We start from the raw sequence: 23,506 nt of genomic DNA on the forward strand, positions 1-23,506 counted from the left end.
CATTTACGCCCTGGGTAGGGTTGAGGTGTTGATTGGCGCAAATCATGTCTGATGCTCACATCAGTCTTGCGCGCAACGGAAGCTCGTCGGGTCGCGCGTCTTCCCCTACCACTTTTGATCCAAAAATAAACATGTAATCAATAATTTCGCAATTACTCCATAATTAACACGTTTCGTATCAAGCCTCGCCTGTGTCGCACACTGGAACACAGTAGCCGGCGTCAACAAAGAGAGCGTGGATGACTTTGTGTCACAGCAAAGGAAAAAGTTGTTCAAAGCGACTCTCTGCTGCCCCCCAGTGATCAGTTAAAAGTCTAACAGGATGAAACTGCATCGTCTTGCTGAGACGCGGCACTTCTTTTAAAACAAGAGGAAACACACAGGGAAGTAGCAGAATGCATTTTATTACATCTAAACTTTTCTACATAAACAGGTAACATTCAATCAGTAAACAATTTCTTCCAATGCAGGTAATAAATATTTTCTCACTTGGTATATTTGTACAAACTGACATGGGTCTACTGTACACTGTCTTCTCCTTCCCCTCCTCCAAAAGCCTTTTTGTTTTTTTATTATTAAAAATTATTATTTTTTTCTCAGATTGGAGCCGTGGAACAGAACCTGTGAATGTTTTTAAGGCAGTGAGTGCAGATGTCGACTCGAGTCTGACTTTGAGATTTGTTTCAGTTGTGTGAGACTCCTTATTGGCCACAGTCTTTGTTTTTTTTTTGTTTGTTTCTTTTTTTTAATAATAGTACAGCTTTCATTTTCTAGAAAATATATAAATTATTTTATTCTCTCGCTCTGAACTGACACACAAAAAGCATACAAACAGACATGAAACACCCACGTTTGGAGCTGAACTTTCAGTTTTCAGGGTTCCACAAAAGACGTAATATACATATTGTTGATTTTCTTTCCCTTTTATATAGGATTATGGCAACCAAAGAGTTGAGCTGCTTGTTGAAGGTTGCCCATTGTTAAGAGTGGCCTTAATCCATTCACTGTAGTTGTTTGCAGTGTTTACACCTTTGTAAAAAAAACGCAGAAGGACCGAAGTGACTGCAGCCCTGTGCTTATTCTTCCCTGCATGCAACATGACATTTTCTATCAAATAAACCATTTGCTGGATTAAAACAAAGAAAAACTCAACTCGAGAACAACATTTGCCCCCAATCAAACCACAGGAGGGAGCAGTGGACGTTTGACCGAGGTTAGGAGGATGTGGCTTGTTTTTTTTTTTGTTTGTTTTTGTTGTTGTTGTTGTTTTTTTTGGTAATCCCACGTAGACCCCTGTATATTAGAGCACTTCAACAGAAACACATTCAACATGGTCTGCTTACTCACTTCATCGTAGTCTTCTGCGTGACAAGCGTGAGGACAAAAGTTTCAAATAAATTAAATTGTGATCAGATTCATTCAGTTACTGTGACCGTCTCTATCAAGTATCCAAATACTGGTGATTAATATTCAAACCAACATAACAGAGAGTAAAGGATCAACATCTTCCCCTGCACAGCAAGACGGCAGACACTTCGTAAAAAAGAGGTACAAACACATTCCTGTTGCTCAGCGTTAACAAATGATCAACTCTGAGTTTGTGTGATGAGGTTAACGCTGTTAAAGAATCATGTGTCTGCAAAATATTGAAATTGAGCCTGAGAAAAGCAGACTCTGTGGTCACGAGTTTGTAAATAATCCAATGGGTTATTTGATTTGGTTTAAGATGAAGGATGATTCGCTCGACTGGAAAAGAGTAATAGATTTTTTTTTCTTCCTTTGGACAGAACTAAAAGAGCAGCCTTCAGCCTACAACTCTTCATTTGATTTGATGAGACTCTTGGATAGCAGAACTTTTCTAGACAGACATACAAAACTGTTCTGCAAAATAAAAGTGATATTTCTGACATTTCGATTAAGTACGCTTTGTACGTGCATTTTGAATGATCTCTCCTAAAGTCTCGTCTTGACATATCCCATAATTCTCTAAAATTCTCGTCATGCGAGACTTCACTGTGAGGAAGATGGACTTCAAAACGAACTGGTCACATGACCCCATGTGTCACCTCCAGTGATGTCAGTGACGGGGAACTGTAGAAAAAGGTGTTTCCGATGCACTTTTGCGATAAAGTTTTATATCGATAAGTCTGAAAAAACAAAAACCACCACATGACAGCGTAAAAATATTTTAGTGATATTTGAGAGGTTTTTTGAAATGTTTCCATTACCACATTTTTATTGCGATATTAAGATTTTGCGCATTTCTAGGTTTGTTTTTACAAGTTAGCATGTAAATCCCTTGTATTAATGTGATTTTATATACATTCTTATGTATTAGGTATTTTTTTCTTCTTTGGTGTTTACTTTCTGTTTTTTTTTTCTTAATTAACAAGTAACAGAATATTTGAATTCAGTAGGCTACTTTTAATTTTTTGCCTTCCTTTTCCCTGTGCGTGCTTTGGCTACTGTGCTGTCTGGTCGTCTATTTAAATAGCTATTAATGTTTTTATTTAAAGTTTTATGACATGGCAAAGTTTCCCACTGATGGGATAAATTAAAAGATTATGTGATCGTATGTGGTTCACACATAATTGGAGCCTTTAAGAATCTTTGCAGGCCTGTGAGCAGATCTGTGAGTCTGTGCTGGGGAAAAACACCGGGATGCTAACACGCTGGTGTTCAGCAGGTCTAGTTTAGCAATGAAGCATGCAAATATTTACACCTGATTAGTTCTGCAAATATCTGGACAGAAAGTTTCAGTCACATTTGGACGACGTGGCTATGATTCACCCTCAGGGAACCACGTCCACCGTGTGCAATAAATTTCAATTTAAAGATTAGAAAGCAGGGTCGTGTATCTGACAGCAGGTAATTATTAAAGTGTACTGTCAATTATGCGCGTATGTTGAATAGAAATAATTCACTTATATGCTGGGTATTTGGGAAGCAGTGCCACAGTGGCTTTATGTGTAATATTTTTTTACATAAAATACTGAATAAATAATTAACGACAGAAATCGTTAAGGCTTTAAAGACAAGAGGGGCAGATGAAAGTGTCATTTTTCGTGAACTGAGTCACAGTGTCGCCTTTCTTGTTTTCTCACAGGTCTCCTCTTCATTGTGGTTTTATGCACATGTGCGTGTGTCCTTGGGGAGGTTCGAGTGTCCGCGTTAATTTTCAGAGTAACCAATTTGTAGTATTGAAAGCTGGTCTTGATAAAAAAAAACAACCTGATATTATAATCAGTGCTGCTCTTTTTCCATGTAATTTTACCCCCAGTTAATAAGGCGGCATTCAAATTAAAATACGACTCAAAATATGAAAAACTCTAAAGTAACTTGATCATCTTCCAATGTGACCAACAGGAACTCACAACATCCCGAACTCATCCTTCAGGGTAAACCACTGTGACTCATGCACGTTTTACTCAAGCGTGCGCTTTTGTGCCCTTATTATAAAGTGTCCGCTCCGGTTTTCAATGCAACGGTTTCCATGACGATTAGCCAAACTCCGAGAGGTCGCGCTGCTGCTTGCAAAAAGAATAACAAAAAAAAAAAAAAAAAAAAAACGCACATTAAATAAAATCAACTCCCAACAGCTCCCCGAGTGAGAGTGACTCACACTCGCAGTCGTGGACACCTAAACAATTTGTAAAAATATAATATATATAGAATTAAGAATACAAAATAAATAAAATACTGCACAACACAGGAAATACACGAGACTTGTTCAGCAAATGAACACGAGTCGGTTTCGAGAGGCGGGCTTGGTTCCCAGGAGAAGAACGGGAAGTAAAGTTGAAAATGTGAAAAGCATAGAGAGAGTAGAGAGAGAGTAGAGAGGGCTGGGAGGAGGGGTGGGTGGGGTTATTCAGGGTCGTCTACCGTCTCCCACTTAGTTGTCGAGGAACGGGATAGGGGATGCGAGATGACGGGGGTTCCTGTCAGAAGTAATTATCTCATCCTGGTGGGGATAATTAAGCTCTGAAGTGAGCTGTCTGTCCCTGACATCTGGAAGTGGTGCACTGAAGAGAGACTGATAACAGGGGACGCTGGGAAAGTTTCAAGGACGTAAACGTGGAGCCAGGGTGGGGGGAGGGGGGGTCGGGCAGGAGGGCTGACTGAGCAGGCAGGAAGGGGGACCAGGTCGACTGCGTCTCACCAGCAATGTGACTAGATCGCAACAGGGATCTGTTAGTAAAAGCAAAGACCACAAGTCTTAAAAAATTGTACAATACATTCATGGGCGAACCCCTCCTCCTCATCCTGAAACATGGCTTTGACACGTCTACGTCACAAAGACTATCTCTTTTTTTTTTTTTTTTTTTAGTTCCAGACAGGCCGTGTATTTTTAAATCATCTGGCTCCGTGCCCGGTCTAAGCTGGCACGCCGAGGTGGCCTTTTTAACCGTGGCACTAAATCGCCTGCTTACACTATCCTATGCTTTACAGCGAGCGCTGTCTCCCAAAGAAAACTCCCTAGATGGTGAAACGTATCCATCGCGGGTCAAATTCTCAAATTTTCTGAACGCTATTAGAGAGAGAGAGAGAGGGTGGGGGGTGACCATTTAAGACATTAATACGAGGTTTCCCAACACACGCGCGTCGACAGGCACTAGTTGCTTGAACTTGGTCGCGTGTTACGGATGCCTGCGACTTTTTAAAAGGTCCGAGACGCCGCTACAAAAACCGCTCGACCTTCACTGTGATTCCTTCTTAACAGTCGACTGCGAAGACAAAACACAAAGGGACAGAGTTTAAGTGAATAACCACCACGCGCTGTGGCCCAAAGATGCAACTCTGACTGTTGTGTTCATTTTTCATAGGTACCGTATGATATTTTTTGGCATTGTGCAAAGAAAAAGAAAACAAAAGAAATAAAATAAAAGCTAAACTTCCTGCTCAAAATTGGCAGGTAGAAATAGTCTCATTCTAAAAGCTGTATATCGGCACAGTCACGGAGGAGCCTGAAATCAGAGAGCGAAAACAAAAAAAAAAACAGAGGAGGTCAAAGGAAACTGTTTAAATATTATATATAATTTAAAAGCATAATAAAACTGAACTGTAAATCGAAAACTTCTCGTCACTGGAATGAGAAATAAAGCGAGAGAAAAGGAGAAAAGGGGGTTAGGGAGACCTGAAGTTTTGTGGAAAAGGAACACTTAACCAGGAGAGATAAATATAACCACATGGCAACAGGCATATGTATAAGCTTGTGTGACAGGGAAAAAAAAAATAAAAATAAACAAAAGTCTCAGTCCTTCACTTACAAACAGCGACTGAAGCAGATCACCAGACTGAAAATGTCCCAGTTTGACATAGAAAAGTAAAAGAAGAAAATATATTTTGTTCTCTGTACACGGTGCCACTCCTCGTTTTTTTTTTTGTATAAAAAAACGTTCCTCCTTTGTGTCTTTGCTCAGGTAGCATCTCTGCCCTTTTTGTGCCAGGTCGGTACCAGTATAGCAGTAATGTGGGTTCACATGCCGGGCAGGTTTCTGATCTGAAGTCAGTTTACCAACGCAAAGTCCACAGCTGCCCCCCCCCCTGCGCTCGGTGAGGTCAGCCTGGTGAAGGGAACCCTCAGCATCCGTCGCCCGCTCGCATCATTAGTGCTCTCCTTGAGGCAGTCTCGTTATTCTGACTCTAGAAACATTTTGGTGACTTGGGGCCAGTCTGGTTTCTGGATCAGAACCTTACCCTGCAGTCAGTTTGTGATTGGGTTCGTTACTGGTTAGTAGTTGGGCCCAAAGTGTCGTCCCGTCTCCCCTTGGGTCAGTCCAACGATATGACGTCGGGTATCCCGCCGTAAATCGCCGCCACCGCCGCTTCCGCGCTGCTCCGGCTCGCCACCACCCCGGGGTGCGCGTGCGCCGAGTGCGAGGACGAGTGCGTGGAGTGGGAGTCGCGGAGGCTGCTGGACGACACCAGGCTGCTGCTGCTGCCCGAGTTGCTCGCCCCGTTGGCCGGCGCGGTCAGCGAGGTGGCCGAGGACGCCCCCGACTGGTCGAGAAACAGCTGGGAGGCGGAGGAGGGGGCGCTGTAGGGCAGGAAGCGGTTGAGGAGCAGCTCGTGGTCTTCCGAGGCCGAGGCCGCCGCCGCTGCCGCCATGACCATGTTGTAATGCTGAAGTGTGGAAGAAGAGTGCGGAGAGCGTCAACGTGCAGAAAGTGAATTTCGTAAACATGACATCTACAACTCCGCAGCGCATGGGTTCAGTTCGCTCTTCTCTTTGTAACAAATGAATAAATTCATCGAGTTGCAATCACCCAATTAGTAGATAAAAGTGATGCAAAACACAAAGTAGCACTTCATTAAAAATCTGCTGGAGTGCAGCTGGAAAACATGTACCACCCTGGCAACCACCGACTATAGAAAGATGGACGAACCCTCCATGAAGTCGCCCATTGGTTTTCTAAACGGTGGCTTTGAAGCTTAATGTGGAGGCACCGGCAGACGCCATGTTGGCAGTGGCTGACTCCACTTAACACAGCCCGAAATCAAAAAATTAAAAGTGGGAGCAGGAGTGGACGGGTGATTCCCACAAAGACGTCAGCAGCCCGTGACTGCATCTTATAGTGGTTTTACATGGGGAAAGTAGACACAGAGACTAAAACTGTTCTCTGTACCAGGCTGTAAACATGTTTATTTCTGTTGTAAACTTTGAGGTGTATCAGAGCCATTGTCAACTGCAGTTGCTGACACTTGTGAGTTGGCTTTTCATTTTTCAACCCTGGAGTTCGCTCCTTTGTGTTAACATGGTTGATTGAGTAATGAATATGTATGTCATCTGTAGAGACATGAAATATGGCCCCAGAACCTACCCGGCTAATGACTGCATCAAAGACAACAGTATAATAAGTTTTAGAAAAACTATTCTGTGTATTAAACTCATAACTCGGGTGCTATCCATGCGTAGGACCTTTTTTTAGTTGTTTTGTTGTTTTGTCGTGTCTGAACTCTGCGTGAGGGATCTTCCATCGTTTTTGTTCTTACTGCAACAAGGAAGCTTCTTTTGAGCGAATACTCAGCGTCAGCGGCTTGTCTCCGTTACCGGCACCTGTCTCGACTGGTTTACATCATACCTCCACCACCATGGAGTTTGTCCAGCTTAAACACTTTGGATCGCACCCTTCACCCGTTTGACTCGCTTTCCCTTTGATCTCGTTTCTACTTACTTTCATTGCACCGTATATTTTATTCTTATGATGTTATATGACTTGCTGTGTTTTGTTTTGTTTTTTTTTGAGGTGACCTGACTCTGAAAGGCGCCCACGAATAAAAAGTGTTATAATCATTATTTCATATTACCACAAGTTTTTCTTTGTTTTTTTTTTTCAAATCACAAAAAGCACATTTTAGAGTCAACGCTCGTGTGGTGCCTGTTCCCAATTAGTGCACTGCCCTGATGGACGTACCTGATGATTGTCGCCTTGAAGGAAAGAGAAGAAGTTCAACTCTGAAAATGAAAATCAACAAAAGTCAGTTTTGTGTTTTAAGGTTAATAAAAGCCAGAGGCAAATTATAATGAGGTTAGTCCTATTAAAAAAAAAGAAAAAAAGAAAAGAAAGGCATTTTACCTTTTAAAAACAGCCCAGTTCATTTCTCCGAAAATCTTTAACTTATTGAACTTTTCGTTTTACCCATTAAAAAAGTCTCTGTAGTTTCTCAACACCTACGTGGCTTCGTCACATTCTGCTTTACGTGCTTGTTCGGACTTAACGAATACTATAACTAACTATAAAAACACACCAGGTGAAATTTTAACACCTGGTCACACACAGACGTGTGCGTCGTTACCTGACAGGTCGTTGGGCGCGTGGTAATAGGGTCTGTAGTCTTGGATGAGTGGTGGTACTGGAGGGATGTAGCTGGTGTCCATCGCTGGCATGCTCGGAGTGCGGCTCACAGGAGAGGCCTGATGGTGCAGGTTCAGCACCCTGAAGGCAGAGATAAAGCGGAGAGGTAAGGCAGCCGCTTTGATTCTAATTAGACTTTTATTTCATGTCACATCTAGCGGCAGAGTCGCAGGCGTTCCGTCTCCTCCACTGAACTCGAAACACAAACCTCCGAACAATAACTCACAGGATTCATTAAAGTCAAATGAAGCAGCGCTTGATTAATTTTAATTTATCAGAAAATGCAGCTATTACAGTTTCAGGGAATCTGGATTCAAATCTACACAACGCTGAACATAAACTAATCCTTTTCCTTATGTGTATCTGGGATAATGACCGGCCGAACCCTAATCCCGTCCTCACGAAGTTCATGAGATTAATCTTTTTTTCTTTTTTCTTTTCGAGCGTCAAACCTCTCGTCGGGCACAAATGTTTCTCGGTCAGCACACTTCACTACATCCTGTGAACGCTGATGTGAAATGTCAAAAGATACTTGCGTGTTCGAGTGCAAAAACCCATGCATCATTTAACATCTTCATACACACACAACCAGGCAGAGGAGCAGCCAGGACAGAGCCTCCGTTTCACGTTTAATGAAATCCAAACTGTGCCGAGGTAAAAGTTCCTGGGCTGTGAGTCTCACCCTTTGTTGATGACGGGTGGTGAGGTCGGGGACATGGAAGGACATGCCCGTTTGACTGGAGGAGGCAGCGGGGGAGGTGGCGGAGAATCCTGTCCTTCGTCGTCGGAGGAGCTGTCCAGTGTCAAGTCGATCACTTCCACTTTCTTGCCGTCGCCGCCGCCGCCGCCGCCGCCGTGGCTGGACGACGAGGAGCTCCGCTGGTCTGAGCCTGCAGACGTCCGACAGGATCCTGCAGAACGGCACAGACGATTCGTGTTGACGTGTTTCAGACCGCAAACAAAATATACACATTCCCATGCTCTTATTTGAGACAGAGTACATTTGTTTCTATGGAGACAGGCAGTTTACACAGAGGCATTATGACTGATGCTTCGCCAAATTAAAACTGACAATGCATAAACAAAGGAGGAGGTGAATTAAATACACACCCTGCCTTTTCCTTAGCATCTCTTTAATCCTAATTATATTATTCCCAGTCCGTATGTAAACCCACCCACCCACCCACCCACCCTACCTCCCACACCCCCTACCTCCCACACCCGCCTCACCATCCAGCCCGTTGTTGTAGGAAGCAGAGGAGACCTCCTGCACTTCCTTCTTAGACCTCATGGGGGCCCAGCTGCCATCCTCCGAAAACTGGATCTCATCACAGTCCATGCAGCTGTTCAAAATCTCCACGAAAAGCCTGACAGCAAACACACACATACACATGTAGTCATTTAAAAATAATAATAATAATAAAGCAATAAAAAAGCATGGTGGAAAATACCTTTCTTTTTAAATTAAGTGAATGAAAACGAGAAAGGTTAAGATAAATAAGGTCTTTTGACAATGATGAAGTGTTTGAATCACATTTTGGACACATTTCTGACCCACTCACATTTTCTGCCACGCATGATGCTCATGAGGAGAGATTTTTCCTCAAAAGGCCACACATGAAGAGATGTCATGTGAACCTCCGTGATTTTGAGATGAGTGAATGGGAAACTAGTGCAGCTTTATTCCCTTTAGAAACAGACCGAATCTTTGCCAAACGGCTGCCACTTATTGTTCGCGTTAAGTCTGAACATTCTCCGCTTTGTTTCCTAAACGTGCCGAAAGCGGTTTTCGGGCCGACCTACCCGTCGATGATGAGGTGCTCGTACGGAGCCTTCTTGTCGCAGACGGGACAAACCCAGGTGGGCTTCTTCTCGTTCATCTGGATGTAGAGTGTGGCGTCGAAGCATTGCAGGTGGGAGCATGTCAGCGCCCGGCACGGGATCATCAGCCGCATCTTCCCCAGCTGCACAGTGAGCACACGCATGTAGTCAGGGCACGGAGAGGACACGCAGCGGGGATGGAGGACATATATATATATATATATATACACACACACACACACAAACACTGTGTATACGCCAAACCCTCATGGAAAAGACACATGATAGGGGCTGAGAGGACAAGGCGGTGACAGGTGGATCGTGTGCACAACCGAGATTTAAACGCATAAAGGCATGCTGAGTCACATACGGGGAGGAGGAAAAAGAGAAAAGCACGGCTGAGCATGTTTTGGCATGACTGAATCTCTGCACACTGTCTTAAAACCACAAAGTTCCTTAGGGAGCATGTTTACCGGGCAGAGAAGCGACACTCGGAGGCTGGTCGTGGCGATTTCGCTGTCTGGGTCTGCTGTTAGCTTCTCTTTGACTGCAAAACAGAGGTAAAAACACAAATATATTTAAATGTATTCAATATTCACTGTATTCATGAGATTCTCTCGCCGCCTGGCAGTTACTGATTGGATGGATAAAAGCAAAAAAAAACAACACACATTTCGCAACAGAATCACGAAATGCACACAATATATTGCAAAAAAAAATAACATAATGGCTCAATGATATCGGAGCTGAATTGATAAAGGAGCAGACACTGATAAGCAGCTGTTGTTTCCTCTCCATATGAAATCTGGTTAACGTCTGTACACATCACTGCATCAGGCTCATTCAAGTTATTGTTTAGGTCAGGGGTCTTTTTCAGGCCAAGGACCCCAAACTGATGGAGACGTGAACCTACTATATGTGTATTTTATTAAACTCAGCCTAGTGCTGTTCAAAAGTATTTAAAAATATCCCTTATCTTTTCACTAAAATATGTTGCATTCATGTTAATGTGTATTTAAAGAAATTTAAATTTGTGGGGGGAAATCAAACGAAGGTCTTTCCTTCCTGCTGCTGTCAGGCTCCACAATGAAGGAGCAATGATATATGTGCAGTATCGTTTCTCCTCAAGGTTCAACACTCTCACCATTCACTACTTAGTCTGTACTGTGTACAAACCTGTGCAATACCCAATAATCATTATGTTTGCAATTCAGTACTTTTTGTATGTATACCAATACTTGCATATTTTTTATTCTTATCTATTTTTATCTTTAACACAGTCCACTCTTCATTCCTTTTACTTTTCTGTCCCTATGTATGCTGTTGCAAACTGCAGCTTACACAAAAAATGTGTAATCAACCAAAGATTTTGTGACCCCTTGCAGTACCTCTGTGGACCACTAGGGGTTGCAGACCTGCTGTTGAAGACCTATGGTTTAGGTGGAATAACATGAAGCCAGAGATGTGGTTCCAACAAATTAAATTAATGAAGGTCAGATTATTAAGGGCCCTTTCAATGCAGCATATTAGACAGAAGTTTCCTTACTGAGTGCTCTGGAGTGGTCTGGGTTCCTGATGCCTTTTGCCCGTAGTCTCTGTAACAGCACGGTGGACGACTGCTGCTTCACCAAGTACACTGCCATGGAGTAACTCTGTGGACACACAAAGAGATGATTTCACCTCCAACACAAAGATATTTTCCAGTCAAAGTCTTTCAGATGACTTGCTATGTGAATGTACAGAAACAGAGGAACAACTTTGACAATGTCTTCCTCTGTTGGTTTTACTGCCCTCTATTGGTCGTCAGCAGAACAGCATCCTGCTCCACCCACCTCTATATATAGTAATTTAACTAATGAGATTATATTTCACTGTGGCTGAGAAAGCTCAACGCACTGCAGCTTAAGAAAAGAAAGTCCACACAGAGAAAACACAAGCATATTCAGATAACGTCCTCATCGCAGAAATGCAGCAACACAAATTGTTCCCAAAGGACATCAAAAAGTGATGAGCCGTTTCTTGTTGTTCATAGCTTTCTGACAATTTGTGTGTTTTTTTTTAATTTTTTGTTTGACATCCTGATTATATGATTCTTTTCTCTTACTATTAGCCTGCCAAGTCAAATAATCTGACAAAATACACAGTTTGCATTAATATGTTTGCTTTAATAATAACTAAAAAATGAATTCAGATTTTTTTGGAACCATTTCTGGAAACAGTTTTTGTTGTAGTTTGCACTGCTCACATTGTGTCTCCGTATTCAGTTGTATCAAAGGTATTTGCAGCTAATGAGTTGCAAAACTTACGACGACTTTTCCCCAATGTCCTTGTGTTTTGTCTATTTTTATGTGTTTTGTTAAGTTGAGCTCTCTTGGCCACTGTGATTTTAACCCAAAACAAACAAACTGGTTTCATTAAAGCCCTTCAGCCAGCATCGTTTTTTCAAGAATGAGATTTCTCTGAAGTTGTGGTTTGTTCCATAGTTGAATATAAAAGTTATTAGTTTGTGGTTTGTGCTTTGATGCTTCCAGTTTGGTATTTGGTTGCTGCTGCCATTGATGAATGATCAAAAAGGTTCTTTAAAACTGAGGATGTATAATGAAATTGGCTGATTAACTGGTGTTATATTGTGTAATTAGGATTGGTTGTATATATATTTAAAGGATAATGGTTGACTCACAAACCTGACATGACATCCGCCTTTTTTCATGTATCGGACGAACGTGGCGTCAACACAACACAATCTCTGGCCTTATTAACAGTACATTTAACAGCAAGCGAGACCAGCAATTAACAAATTACTAAGCAAAATGTCAAAAATGTCTACAACAGAGATCGACTGATATAATCAGCCTGGCTGATACGTGCCGATTTTTATGAGCTGATATTGGGAACCGATACTGTTTTTTCTCAGTGTCTCAAGTCTCAATTTAAGCAAAAACATTTATTGAACTCAAAGAATATTAAACGCTCTTATGCATACAAAATAAACGGGTAAAAAGAGGGAGAGCACAAGCATTTTCCAGCTCCCAGCTGCATGCACTCTGTCGGTGGGGGAGGGGCAATGTATGGGCTGCACAGGGCTGCCTTAGGATGCATCTGTCTGTAAATCTTGCTGGGGGGGAAAAAAAATGTAAACGGGAAAAAAATGTAAAATTGGTAAACGCAACCACTGATACCAGTAAAAAAAAAATAACTTATGAACTGAGTAGTTCTCGGGGTTTGGTTCTTACCCTTCCGATCTCAGCGGTCCACGACACCACGATAGTATTGGGGACTGTGGTGGACAATCTGACCAGTGAGGTAATGTTGATGGGCCGGCTGGGCCGCTTGGGCTCGACGCCGTTTTTGGTTGGAGGAAGGTAACCCTTGAAAATATAAGTGGATATTAGAGCAACATCAAGCTTCAAAGTGGACGAGGCCAGCGGAGGAACACAGGGGAGATGTTCTGCTGGGTGACTGATTTAGAACTTCTCACCGGCAGATTGCATGGCTTCCCGTTGACTTTCACACACAGATTGGGAGGGAAATGGTCTTCCTGAGGACAGCTCGTCTCCGACAGGCAAAACCGCAGCTGAACTTGAACCGAGAAGTCACATTTGGTCCCCGAGATGTCCCTTTGAGGACAGAAACAGATTTATCACCACACATCTGCCGAAGCCGCTCATAAATTATTCATGGTCATTTCTGTTGCATCCTGCACCGACAGAGCCGTGTTAATCTTACATGGAGCTGCTGATCTGCTGGACTTGTTGTGGCGTTAATGCAAAAGCAAAACACGTCTCCTGAAACCGCTGGCTGTTGTCTGATGCTGCAGAGAGGGAAGACAGAGAGGGGACAGAGAGAAAGGTTCAATCACTGGGAGGACAACAACAAAAAAAAAAAAAACACACGTGTGACAAAAGAAATCAGAAAAACCAACCACTACAAATGAAACCAATCAGCACAACGTACATTTTATTGCTGAAAACCCGTCATTCAATTTAATACATAATGAAGATATGTGAGTACAGCAGAGATTTCCTTCATAAACAAAAGCAAACTGAGCCCTTGTAAGGCCGACACGACTCGCTAAAGAACACCTGGACCTCACACCTACATAAAGATGAAGGAGAAAATGCGTGTGCTCTATTTATAGGCCCACCCACAGGTGCTGGAAATAACTGGTGCTACTAACCCAACCTCCGTTAAAGAGACAGCAAAGTCAAGAAAGTTTCAGGATTTGTGTAGGAGGTTAGCATGAAATCTAAGTGCGATTTAAAGGAACGGTTTCAACTCTTCAACTCTTATGCTTAAGTATATTCCTGAGGGTAAAGGGGTGGAAATCTTCTCCGCTAAAGGCGTTAAGCTTCTCTTGGCACATAAACTCGAACCGAGGCAAGTCTGACTCCGTCCAGAGATAAAAAAAACTATTTTTACAGCCATCGTTAATCTCACTCGCTAACATGTAGTATCTTGTTTGTTTGATCTGAAACGTCAAAAAAATCGATTCGTTTGGGATGGAAATACTTCTAGATGAATGACAGTTCGTGCATTTTTAAAGAAATATCACACAGTTTGAGCTGTTTAAATTATAACCAGCCTCTGCTTTGACTTTTCCTAAACTTGGCAAGATGAAAAACCAGGAGAAGACTGTTTTGTTTCTGAAGTATTATTGAGAATATATACCGATCAAGTATAACATTACGACTACCTAACTAATACTGTGTACGTCTCCCTTGTGAAATAGTTGTGACACAACAGAGAATGGACACGGGCCTTCTGGATGTCCTGTTTTGTCTGGCAACAGGATGTTGCTGGGGGGCGACTATTTTTCATGTTTTTTAGGTTGTTCCTGTTTTGAAAAAAAAAAAAAAAGGACAAGGAGAAGGTGTGTGACTGTGTCAGGGTGATACCGTTGAGAACAGCAGACCCTTCAAGTCCTGTAAGTTTAGAGGTGAAGCCTCCACAGGTCTGACTTGTTTGCCCAGCACATCGCACAAATGCTCAATTTGAGTGAGATCCGGGGGGATTTGGAGACAAAGTCAACACCTTGAACTCCTTGTGGTCATCCAACCGCTCCTGAACCGTATTTGCTTTGAGGCAGAGGGTATTATGCTGCTGAAACAGGATCGTGTGCATGGTCTCCAACAATACCAAGGCAGGCACTAAGTGTCAAAATAACATCCACATGAATAGCAGGACCCAGACTCCCACCAAAACACTGGCCAAAGCATCACGCTGCCTCTTCCACCTTGCCTTTATGGTCTATACTGCATCCTATTCCTTAGGCAAGGCACACAAAGATGCTTCTAGGATCAAATTTGAGGACGAATTGTCCTCTTGCTGCCTAATACTCACCGATCAGCCACAACATTAAAACCGGTGACAGGTGAAGTAGGTAACATTGAGCATCTTATGATTGTACTAGGAAACTTTTGGACCTGACATTCATTCATGTGGATGATACTTATACATGTACCACCCACCTAGACCAGACCAGACACCCCCACCCCATAGCAATGACACACAAAAAACAGTTGATGAACAACTCAAAAAAACATGAAGAACAGTACAAGGTGTTGACCTGGCCTCCAAATTCACTAGATCCCAAACTGGGATGATCCACAGAGGCCCCTCCCCTTAACCCATAGGACCCAAAGGCCCCCCACTAACAGCATCCAATGTCTCATGTCCATTCTCTGATGAGTCACGACTGGGCACAAGGGAGACCTACACAATATTAGGAAGGAGGTCATATCAGTGTATCCCACACCCTGATAAAGAGCTACTCAGTGTTCTCTTCACCTGTCCGTGGTCGTAATGTTATGGCTGACCAGTGTAAATAATAAGTGTGTAACAAAAAATTTTGAGAGGAAGGACAGGAAGTGAAGCCTGCTAAAACGTAACTTCACCTCACTTTAACTATTGATATAATAACGGAGTGATATTTAACGGCTGAATCTCAGGGGAAATATTATTTAGCCCGAAGGCTGTATAAGTGAGGGGGGAGGGCGAGATCATAAATCGTGACTTTAATTACTTACAATAATGTTGCCCTGTCATTTAGTGGCAGCTTTAGACCCCGGCAGAGGATCCGTGTGATTTCTTCCCATGTACGGAGGCTGAGAGGGGCGACGTCTACGGCTCCCGAGGATGATTACTGGACCAATCGCGTTCTTCCTCCCATCAGCCTTTCAAACAGCCATTAATTTCCCCCCAATAATGACCCGTCTTACCACCCACATGGTATATAATCTGTAAGCTGTGTGTTTATTGTACGTCTCCGTTCCGGCATCTTTTCAGCGGCAGCCTGAGCACCGCAGAACAAAATCCTACACTCACTTTCGAACAACAGTCTTCCTCCTCTCCGGGCACACAGGTTATAAATAGAAAGTGCTCTCTCACTCTGTCCTCTCCTATCACTCTATAACTCACTCTCTTTCTCTGGCAGTGGATTTGTTTCTGCTGGTTCACTGTGTGTGTGGTTAAGGGAGATATGAGAAGGGTTGAAATGAGCTTGGATTGATGTCTTCCTCTCTGTTCGTAGCCCCGCGCACTTAAATTTTTTACCACGACCACACACACACACACGACACGTTTTACACAGTGGCTTCTTTAACTCTAGCGATTTTAAGATGCGAACGCATGTTGTTTGAAGTCAACTTTAGCTTGTTTAATTTGTTCTTGAACACACAAGACGTCGGGAGCGTTTCCACGTCCCCTTCACCCGGACAGCGCCGCCATGTTCTTATCAGGTCGCTGTTCGTTACACGACGACATTTAAAGAAACAGTTGAAAAGTTGAGGCAGACGAGAAGGTTAGATCTCATTTCAATACGTGTCAGTTAAATACTAATCTACAGTCGGTATCCATTTGAAAAAAAAAAAAAAAAGGGAGAAGCGGATAGTTGCTGTTTCACAAGTTTTTATATTTCTGGTAATCATATCTAAAATGAATGCACTGTTTTCCTGTAAAGACCTATTGGGCAACAAAGGTCGCTGTCCAGCAAAAGTTAAGTAGCGCGTCACTTTAACTCATACAGAACTGAGCTGCGAATCTTGACTGAGACGGGGGAATAAAATTAACAACGTTATGAGCAGAAGTGTAATTACTGCCAAGAACATCTCTGGAGCTGCATGCAATCTTGTTTTTGCTCAATGACGCTTATTAGAATATGAACATTAATAAGACACGGGGACATTAATTTTTTAGATGCAAGCGCAATCACAGTAAATACATACGAGGATCTATCTATCTATCTATCTATCTATCTATCTATCTATCTATCTATCTATCTATCTATCTATCTATCTATCTATCTTTTATGCTGGATTGTTCTTTGCCATTTGAAATGTATGTGAGGCAGATGGTGGGAACACTGACAGATGGGTAAATTACCTCCAATGGCTTGATGTTTACACCGAGGAGGAAATTAACCAAAGACGACTATAAATATACACTCTGCTGCCATTTCTTTGTGTAACGGCATACAGATATTTGTGCACCCCGACAAAATAATCTCAAGCTGCAGCCCTAGTTCGTCGTGCACGTGTTGTCGCTGATAAAGGTCACACACTGGTACAAATGAGGCACGCGAAATAGTAGACAACTGTTATTATAAGGACGATCGTCTTTGTGGGTGTTTCAGCAAATATGTGACTGGATTAATGTATTTGAGAAGGAGGTAGCAAAGGACATGACTGACGTGTTCACTTTGGTTTTTAGGCCAGAAACCAAATACAGGAAGAAGGTTGTGTGTTTTGGACTGGTGTGTTTATTTGTGACAGAAAGATCAGTATTCAGTTTAACAAAGAGCTGCGAAAGTGTTGGCATTTGCTCACAGTCTTAGTAATGTTCTGGAAAGTGCAGCAGCAGAGACCTGAACGCACTTTGAGAAAACAACTTGAAAATACATATTGAAGATGACGGACTGCAGATGAAAAGCTAGCTAGCGGCTATGCGAGGCCTTTAGCTCAGACTTGCAGAGCACCGCTAGTACTTAATGTTTTCACCACAAACAAACCGCCCAACAGTTTATTTAGCACCAGACCATGACCACATCCTCTAAATGGCCTCGATTGTTTTGGTGAGGGTGATTGCTGTGTTCACATAGGTCATAACAAAGTGAACCAAAGAGTCAAACACAATATGGTTCATTTCAAGCTGATTCAATGCTCCAAATGTGAAATCAACCTTAAAAATAAAAAAGTCTCCAAAATGAATAAACCTAGTACTCATAACCAGAGAACCGAGTTACACAACTTTATCCTGCATATTTACGTTGAAAGTCATTTTATAGTGGAGGCTGCATTTAGACAGGGTCATGAGAAAGGTCCATGTGAATGTACATTTTCTGCTATTTTAGATCTCACAACTGGGAACATTTGTTAAGGTCTGAGTTCACGAGTTGTGACATGTTTGCTGCCGTTTCAATAAATTACTAAAGTGAAGTGAGAGTAAATACAAATATATAACTTCAGTTGTTTGCACTACCTGGTTGTTAGCTTGCTAACTGTTAGCCTTGGTGGTTTACAGCTGCCAGTCTGCAGTCGTCTTACAAATTAGTCATACAGTTTTGTTTAAGCCAGGGGTCTTCAACGTTTTTCAGGCCAAGGAACCCCACACTGATGGAGGGATTAAGTAGGGACCAACTATACGTGTTCTATATTAAACTCGGTCTAGTGCTGTTTATAAATATACATTATTATCATCATTTTGCATTCGATAGAAGCTATTCGAATAATACATTGGTTTTATTTGCAGTAGGGTGTTTGAGTGGGAAATAAAAAAAAAATATACATAAAAATGTCAAATCAACCACAGATTTTCCTCGCAGTACCTCCGCGGATCCCCTAGGGGGACCTATGCTTTAAGCGACTTCACATTACAAGTTGAATTAGAGTTCAGCATAAGTCGTGTTACGTATGTTCTGAAGATACTGGCATACTGGATGGATGTATTTTCTATATTTTCTCCTACACCTACACCTATAGCTCGTTTGATTGTAGCTTGCAATGCACACTCCTCTATAAGAATCCTCTGTAAAGTATGAAAAGCCTAAAAATACTGACCGAGGAGAAAATACAGCAAGCGAAAACCTGGAAGTCCTGGGCTGGCTTCTGGCTTGAAGAGGAGACGAGCGAACCTCACATCAGAGAATGTGCTCAGCTCTATAGCCTGGCTTCTGCACAACAAAGCCCAGCTGGAGTTTATTAACTTGTTAGTGGCTTTGCTACTTTTTGTCTGTTTGGTACACCGCAGGCACACACACACACAAAGATAGACACACATATGTGCCCAAACACAATCATACAGCAAACTCCACAGGCAGAACAAAGACAAAAATCCTTTCAGTGTCACTCTAACACAAAACTAAAATGCTAGAAGAACCTGGATGATACGCCTACACTCACACACGACAACACAACTAAAAAACTTTTCCAGAATTGTAACCCCCCCCCCCCACCCCGCTCAAATAACAGTCGTTTTACAACATTTTATTAGCTCCATAAGGGTGTTATATGGAGTTACATATTGACAGGGCTCATTTAGGCATTCCCATATGTCCACAGGTTCCTGTTTTCTTTCCCAATCTATAAGAATTTCTCTTTATAGCTTGGTTTTTTTTTTGTGCAGCGTGAGCCACAACCCAGTCAGTGCATTGTAAAAACACGGCGTTATGGCAAACATATGGCTGCGTTGCTTGTGTTTGCCATCGTTTAAATTGGGAAACCCACACATGTTTAAAGATGCGAGGGTTTGGTTCTGTCTAATCATGCGACTGGTGGAGAAGATGATGCATCGACTCGGGACACAGAAGAAAATAATGTCGGTTTAATAGGTTTCCGAGAGATGGAAGCCATTTTGTGTAGCGTGTTTATAGCCGAGTGCCGTCAGGGCTCCGTTTGTTGACGTTCGTTTGCTGTGAGAAGCCCGAGTTGTTTACAGTGAGATAAAGATTTTGCTCGGGATCATGCGAGGGTCAGAGTACGAGCTGGTAAACCCCAGGTTGTGTTTTGATCTTAAGCGCAGAGTTCGGTTTCTTTACTGTAGAGGTTTGGGAACATCGCTGCCATAACATGCGGCATGTAGCTGATAATGGGTGTGATATTGTATCTTTACTGATTTCCTGCTGAGGAGACGCGTATTTGCTCACAAGTAGAAGGGTAAAAAGTTGCCCAGCTACTTGTAGATAAGATAATTTTTTTTTGATGACCTCTAGGAATTCTTCACTGACTTCACACTTATCACTTCAAAAGTGACTGTAAATTTGTTTACGACAGGGTAACGACCGTGAGTTATGTCGCTTCGTAGATATTTTACAATCCTTCAAAGAATAACTTGTTCTGAAACAATGAAAGTCTGTGGTTTAAAGTCGCATTTATGCTTCTGCCTGCGTCATGCAGATACAACATGGCTCTGTAACGACAGCCTCCTTTAAACAAAGGCCTGTTTTTGCCGGTTTGGTTTGGTTTATTAACTTTCTTTACTTTGATTGCTTCCCTGATGCTGATTCTGTCCACCAACCTTTATCAAAATGAAAACAGACATTCCACAAATATAAAAAAAATAGAGAACTGGAAAAAAACATAAAAAATCTGAACGCCTCAAGGCCACAGCCACAATACAGCACTTAATAATACTTATCTGCACAGATTACAGGCTTGATCAGCCTCACTGGCAACGGCACCAACTAAAAACTGCATTGGAGGGAAAAGGGAGAACATGTGCCAGGCTCTAATGAAAATAGTTTTTGTGGGATTCAATATATTTTAACCATCTCACAGGGAAACCCGGGGTTTCATCTGGCGCTACGCGGGGAAAGGAACGCTTTGTGAACAATGTGCTTTATATTTGCTGGTGTGATTCATACATTGGCTCTGTAATAGTTTTCGGAGGTAAAAGAATGACTGCAGCCTCCAGGGTTTGTGAAATGTGCTGTCACGAATGAATTTGGAAATACTGGAAACACTGTAGTGTTAAAAAAAATAAATAATAATAATAAATCAACCCCTGTTTTTATTGAAATTAATAATTATCCTGGCACTCATTGTGTCACAGCTCACAGTTGTGTAAAACACATATAAAGCGGCCTAATGTGTGCGTTGAAAAAGCAGCTCACAGCCGGATGAATGCACAAACAAATGAAGGGACAAAAGATGTCGTGTTTCTCCTGGCTACACATGAAGATTACGAACATCAAAAAAACATCAGAAATACGTTCAGTCACTGGAACGTACGAACGGTTAAAACTGTCTTTCGATTTATTTGATCATTTTGTGGCTCCTCGAGAGGCGCCAGAGCTGAATAATACCCAGCTATAATCAACGTGATATATGGAGTAGAGCTGCTTATGCAAATAACTCCATTAATGTTACTAATGAAGAGAATAATCAGAACTAAAGACACATTTTTTATCATCTTAAGAGTCATCAAAATAATTACGGATTTATAGGAAGCTACATATTAAAAAAAAAAAGGCTTATCAGTAGATGAATCAGTCTAATCAAATCATCCCCACCTCAGTGTCCACGATCACCGATCCTAGAAATTTATATTTTTAACAAATTGTTTGCTGAGTGTTGCATATTCTTTATATATTTGGTAAATTCTTTCAAATTTGATACTGTCTTTTATTGTTTCTTGTGTATATCTTCGTACCTAATTCTGCGCTACTGTGACACGGTCATTTTTCCAATATTTCCAGTGGGATAAATAAATGCTGTCTTATCTACAAAGAGGTAACTACTTGGTGCACACACCAATCAGGCATAACATTATGACCACCTTTCTAATATTGTGTATTGTGCCTCCAAAACAGTTGTGATTCATGAGAGAGTGGACACGGGCCTAGCAACAGGATGTTGTTAGATAGTTGTTGTTGTGTCTCATGGGTTGAGGGGAGGGGTCTCTGTGGATCAGTTTGGGATCTAGTGAATTTGGAGGTCAGGTCTAAACTTTTTTGAGTTGTTCATAAATAGTTTTTTGTGTGTCCTGCTGGGGATGGCTGCTGTCATTGCTATGGGGCGGGGGTGTTTGGTCTGGTCTAGATGGGCGCTACATGTTTAAGTAACATCCACATGAATGCCAGTCCAATAACTTCCCAACCGGACACTGTATGGTCACAAGATGATGTGTTAATCACTTCTCCTGACAGTGGTTTTAATGTTGTGGCTGATCTGTCAGTCATTCGGCATAGATTCAGTTAACCATCAGCTGATCTACGCTTCAATCCTCTTTATCTATGAAGACGTTCTTGGGTAATGACTTAAAGAGGCCAGCTGAGCAGTGCTGCCAAATTTTTATTTTGTGGGTAAAAACAGAGTTGGACGAGTGAACGAAATTTAAGCTGGTCTGGGATTATTTTGGTATTTTTTTCCCAATTACTTTCTAATGCTGGTTTGAAACAAATCCAATGAGCATTTACTCTTTCCAAGTCAGTGCGTGCATGCGTGTGTGTGTGCGTGTGCACTGCTTTTATGCTACTTTCTGAAGCCGTGTTGTTGCTGTGCTCGGTTTCTTCAGTTCGTTCCTGGATGATTTCTGTGCTTAGACCGCATTGATTTTATGACTGACTAGAATAGTGTAAGCAATCAAAACATAATATTCTGTGTGCTTTTGGTTCTGGAAACCTTCAGCTATATCTGACAGGGCTGCAGCTGAGGTGGTTCGAGCATCTGGTGAGGATTCCTCCATGGGGGGGTCGGGGCGGGAGGGCTTCCCCTTGAAGTCGACTGGGCAAAGCCAGCAGGAACGAGACCTCGGGGTAGACCACAGAATTCGCTGGAGGTATTGCATAATTCAAATGTGCTCAGAGAGCCTTGGGTTTCCTCATGAGGAACTCAAAAAAAGAAAGAAAAAAGAAAGAGCAGACTTCAGACAGGTGTTCGCAGTATATACCTTGTGTTACTTTTTTCTAATGAAGGGTAACGTCAATTAGACGCATCTCTTCCTACAGATGTTTCACTATAAAAAATCTGAAGACCTGACTGCTTCTGAACCAATGAAGTCTATATTCACGCTTCTGTAACACAAGTGGCTACTAGCATTTCAGCGTTTCCCGTTAACTGCACAAAAAATGGCTGGAAATTGATGTAAGAAGTTAATGTGTTCAATGCAAATGGCCACTGGGTCTTTGAGAATACACCAAAGGCAAACATGACTGTGATCTTCTGCCGGGAGGGAGTGTGAAACGCTGATAGTTTCCCAAGTTTCGGCGTACAAGAATAAAATCTTTGAAAGACGGGATGTTTGAAAGTGGGCAATTTTTATTGATCAATTTTTACTCCATTGCAATCCTCTCATATATAACGAACCATTATGCTAGGAAAATACTCATCAAATGGGCTCGCATCCTTTTCCTGAAGATATGGTGATTAAATCATGTATAATGCATGGGGCACCACAATGGTGCCCATAATGAGTACAGAGGCATGGTTCTCTGTGGAGGACGGACAATGACGGAGATGAGACCCCGAGTGTAACCAGTGAGGTCGCCATGGTAATGGAGGAGAAGCTGGTGCAGCCCAGACTATTGACCGGTTCAGGCTGTCGGGAGTTAAACAGAGAGGGCCGACTAACCTTTATTCCCAAGACTGATAAGACCCAGGAGAGAGTACAAAACGACACGGGAGGAAAAGGGGGGAGGGAGGAATGACAGGGGGGGGGGAGATAATAACCACATTTACATGCACACGAGAAACCCGGTTAATGTGAGAAATCAAACAAGCGCATTGGTTCCTCAGCTGCTGTAAGACGGTCGTACAAGCAGCTGATCGGTGGCCGTCTCCAACATGTATGTGTGAACCAGAACCGTCACGTTTTAATCTTATTAGCGGTGCCGT

At 42.3% G+C, this 23,506-nt stretch overlaps 1 protein-coding gene across 2 annotated transcripts in view; it reads right to left on the bottom strand.

Annotated features, from left to right (window-relative positions):
- Positions 1-388: 388 nt before the first annotated feature.
- LOC125005264 (E3 SUMO-protein ligase PIAS1-like) overlaps positions 389-23,506 on the bottom strand; it is a 56,831-nt gene continuing 33,713 nt past the window's right edge. For both annotated transcript variants that reach the window (XM_047580461.1, XM_047580460.1), the window contains 11 exons: positions 13,407-13,491; positions 13,159-13,297; positions 12,914-13,048; positions 11,227-11,332; positions 10,154-10,227; positions 9,663-9,823; positions 9,090-9,226; positions 8,542-8,770; positions 7,801-7,940; positions 7,419-7,459; positions 389-6,126 (listed from right to left, as the gene is read on the bottom strand). In XM_047580461.1, coding sequence (XP_047436417.1) covers positions 5,776-6,126; positions 7,419-7,459; positions 7,801-7,940; positions 8,542-8,770; positions 9,090-9,226; positions 9,663-9,823; positions 10,154-10,227; positions 11,227-11,332; positions 12,914-13,048; positions 13,159-13,297; positions 13,407-13,491 — 1,598 coding nt within the window. In that variant the 3' untranslated portion in view covers positions 389-5,775. The remainder of the gene's footprint in view (positions 6,127-7,418; positions 7,460-7,800; positions 7,941-8,541; positions 8,771-9,089; positions 9,227-9,662; positions 9,824-10,153; positions 10,228-11,226; positions 11,333-12,913; positions 13,049-13,158; positions 13,298-13,406; positions 13,492-23,506) is intronic.

This window comes from Mugil cephalus, chromosome 3 (assembly GCF_022458985.1).
Source record: "Mugil cephalus isolate CIBA_MC_2020 chromosome 3, CIBA_Mcephalus_1.1, whole genome shotgun sequence".
In the NCBI taxonomy this organism is placed as follows: domain Eukaryota; kingdom Metazoa; phylum Chordata; class Actinopteri; order Mugiliformes; family Mugilidae; genus Mugil; species Mugil cephalus.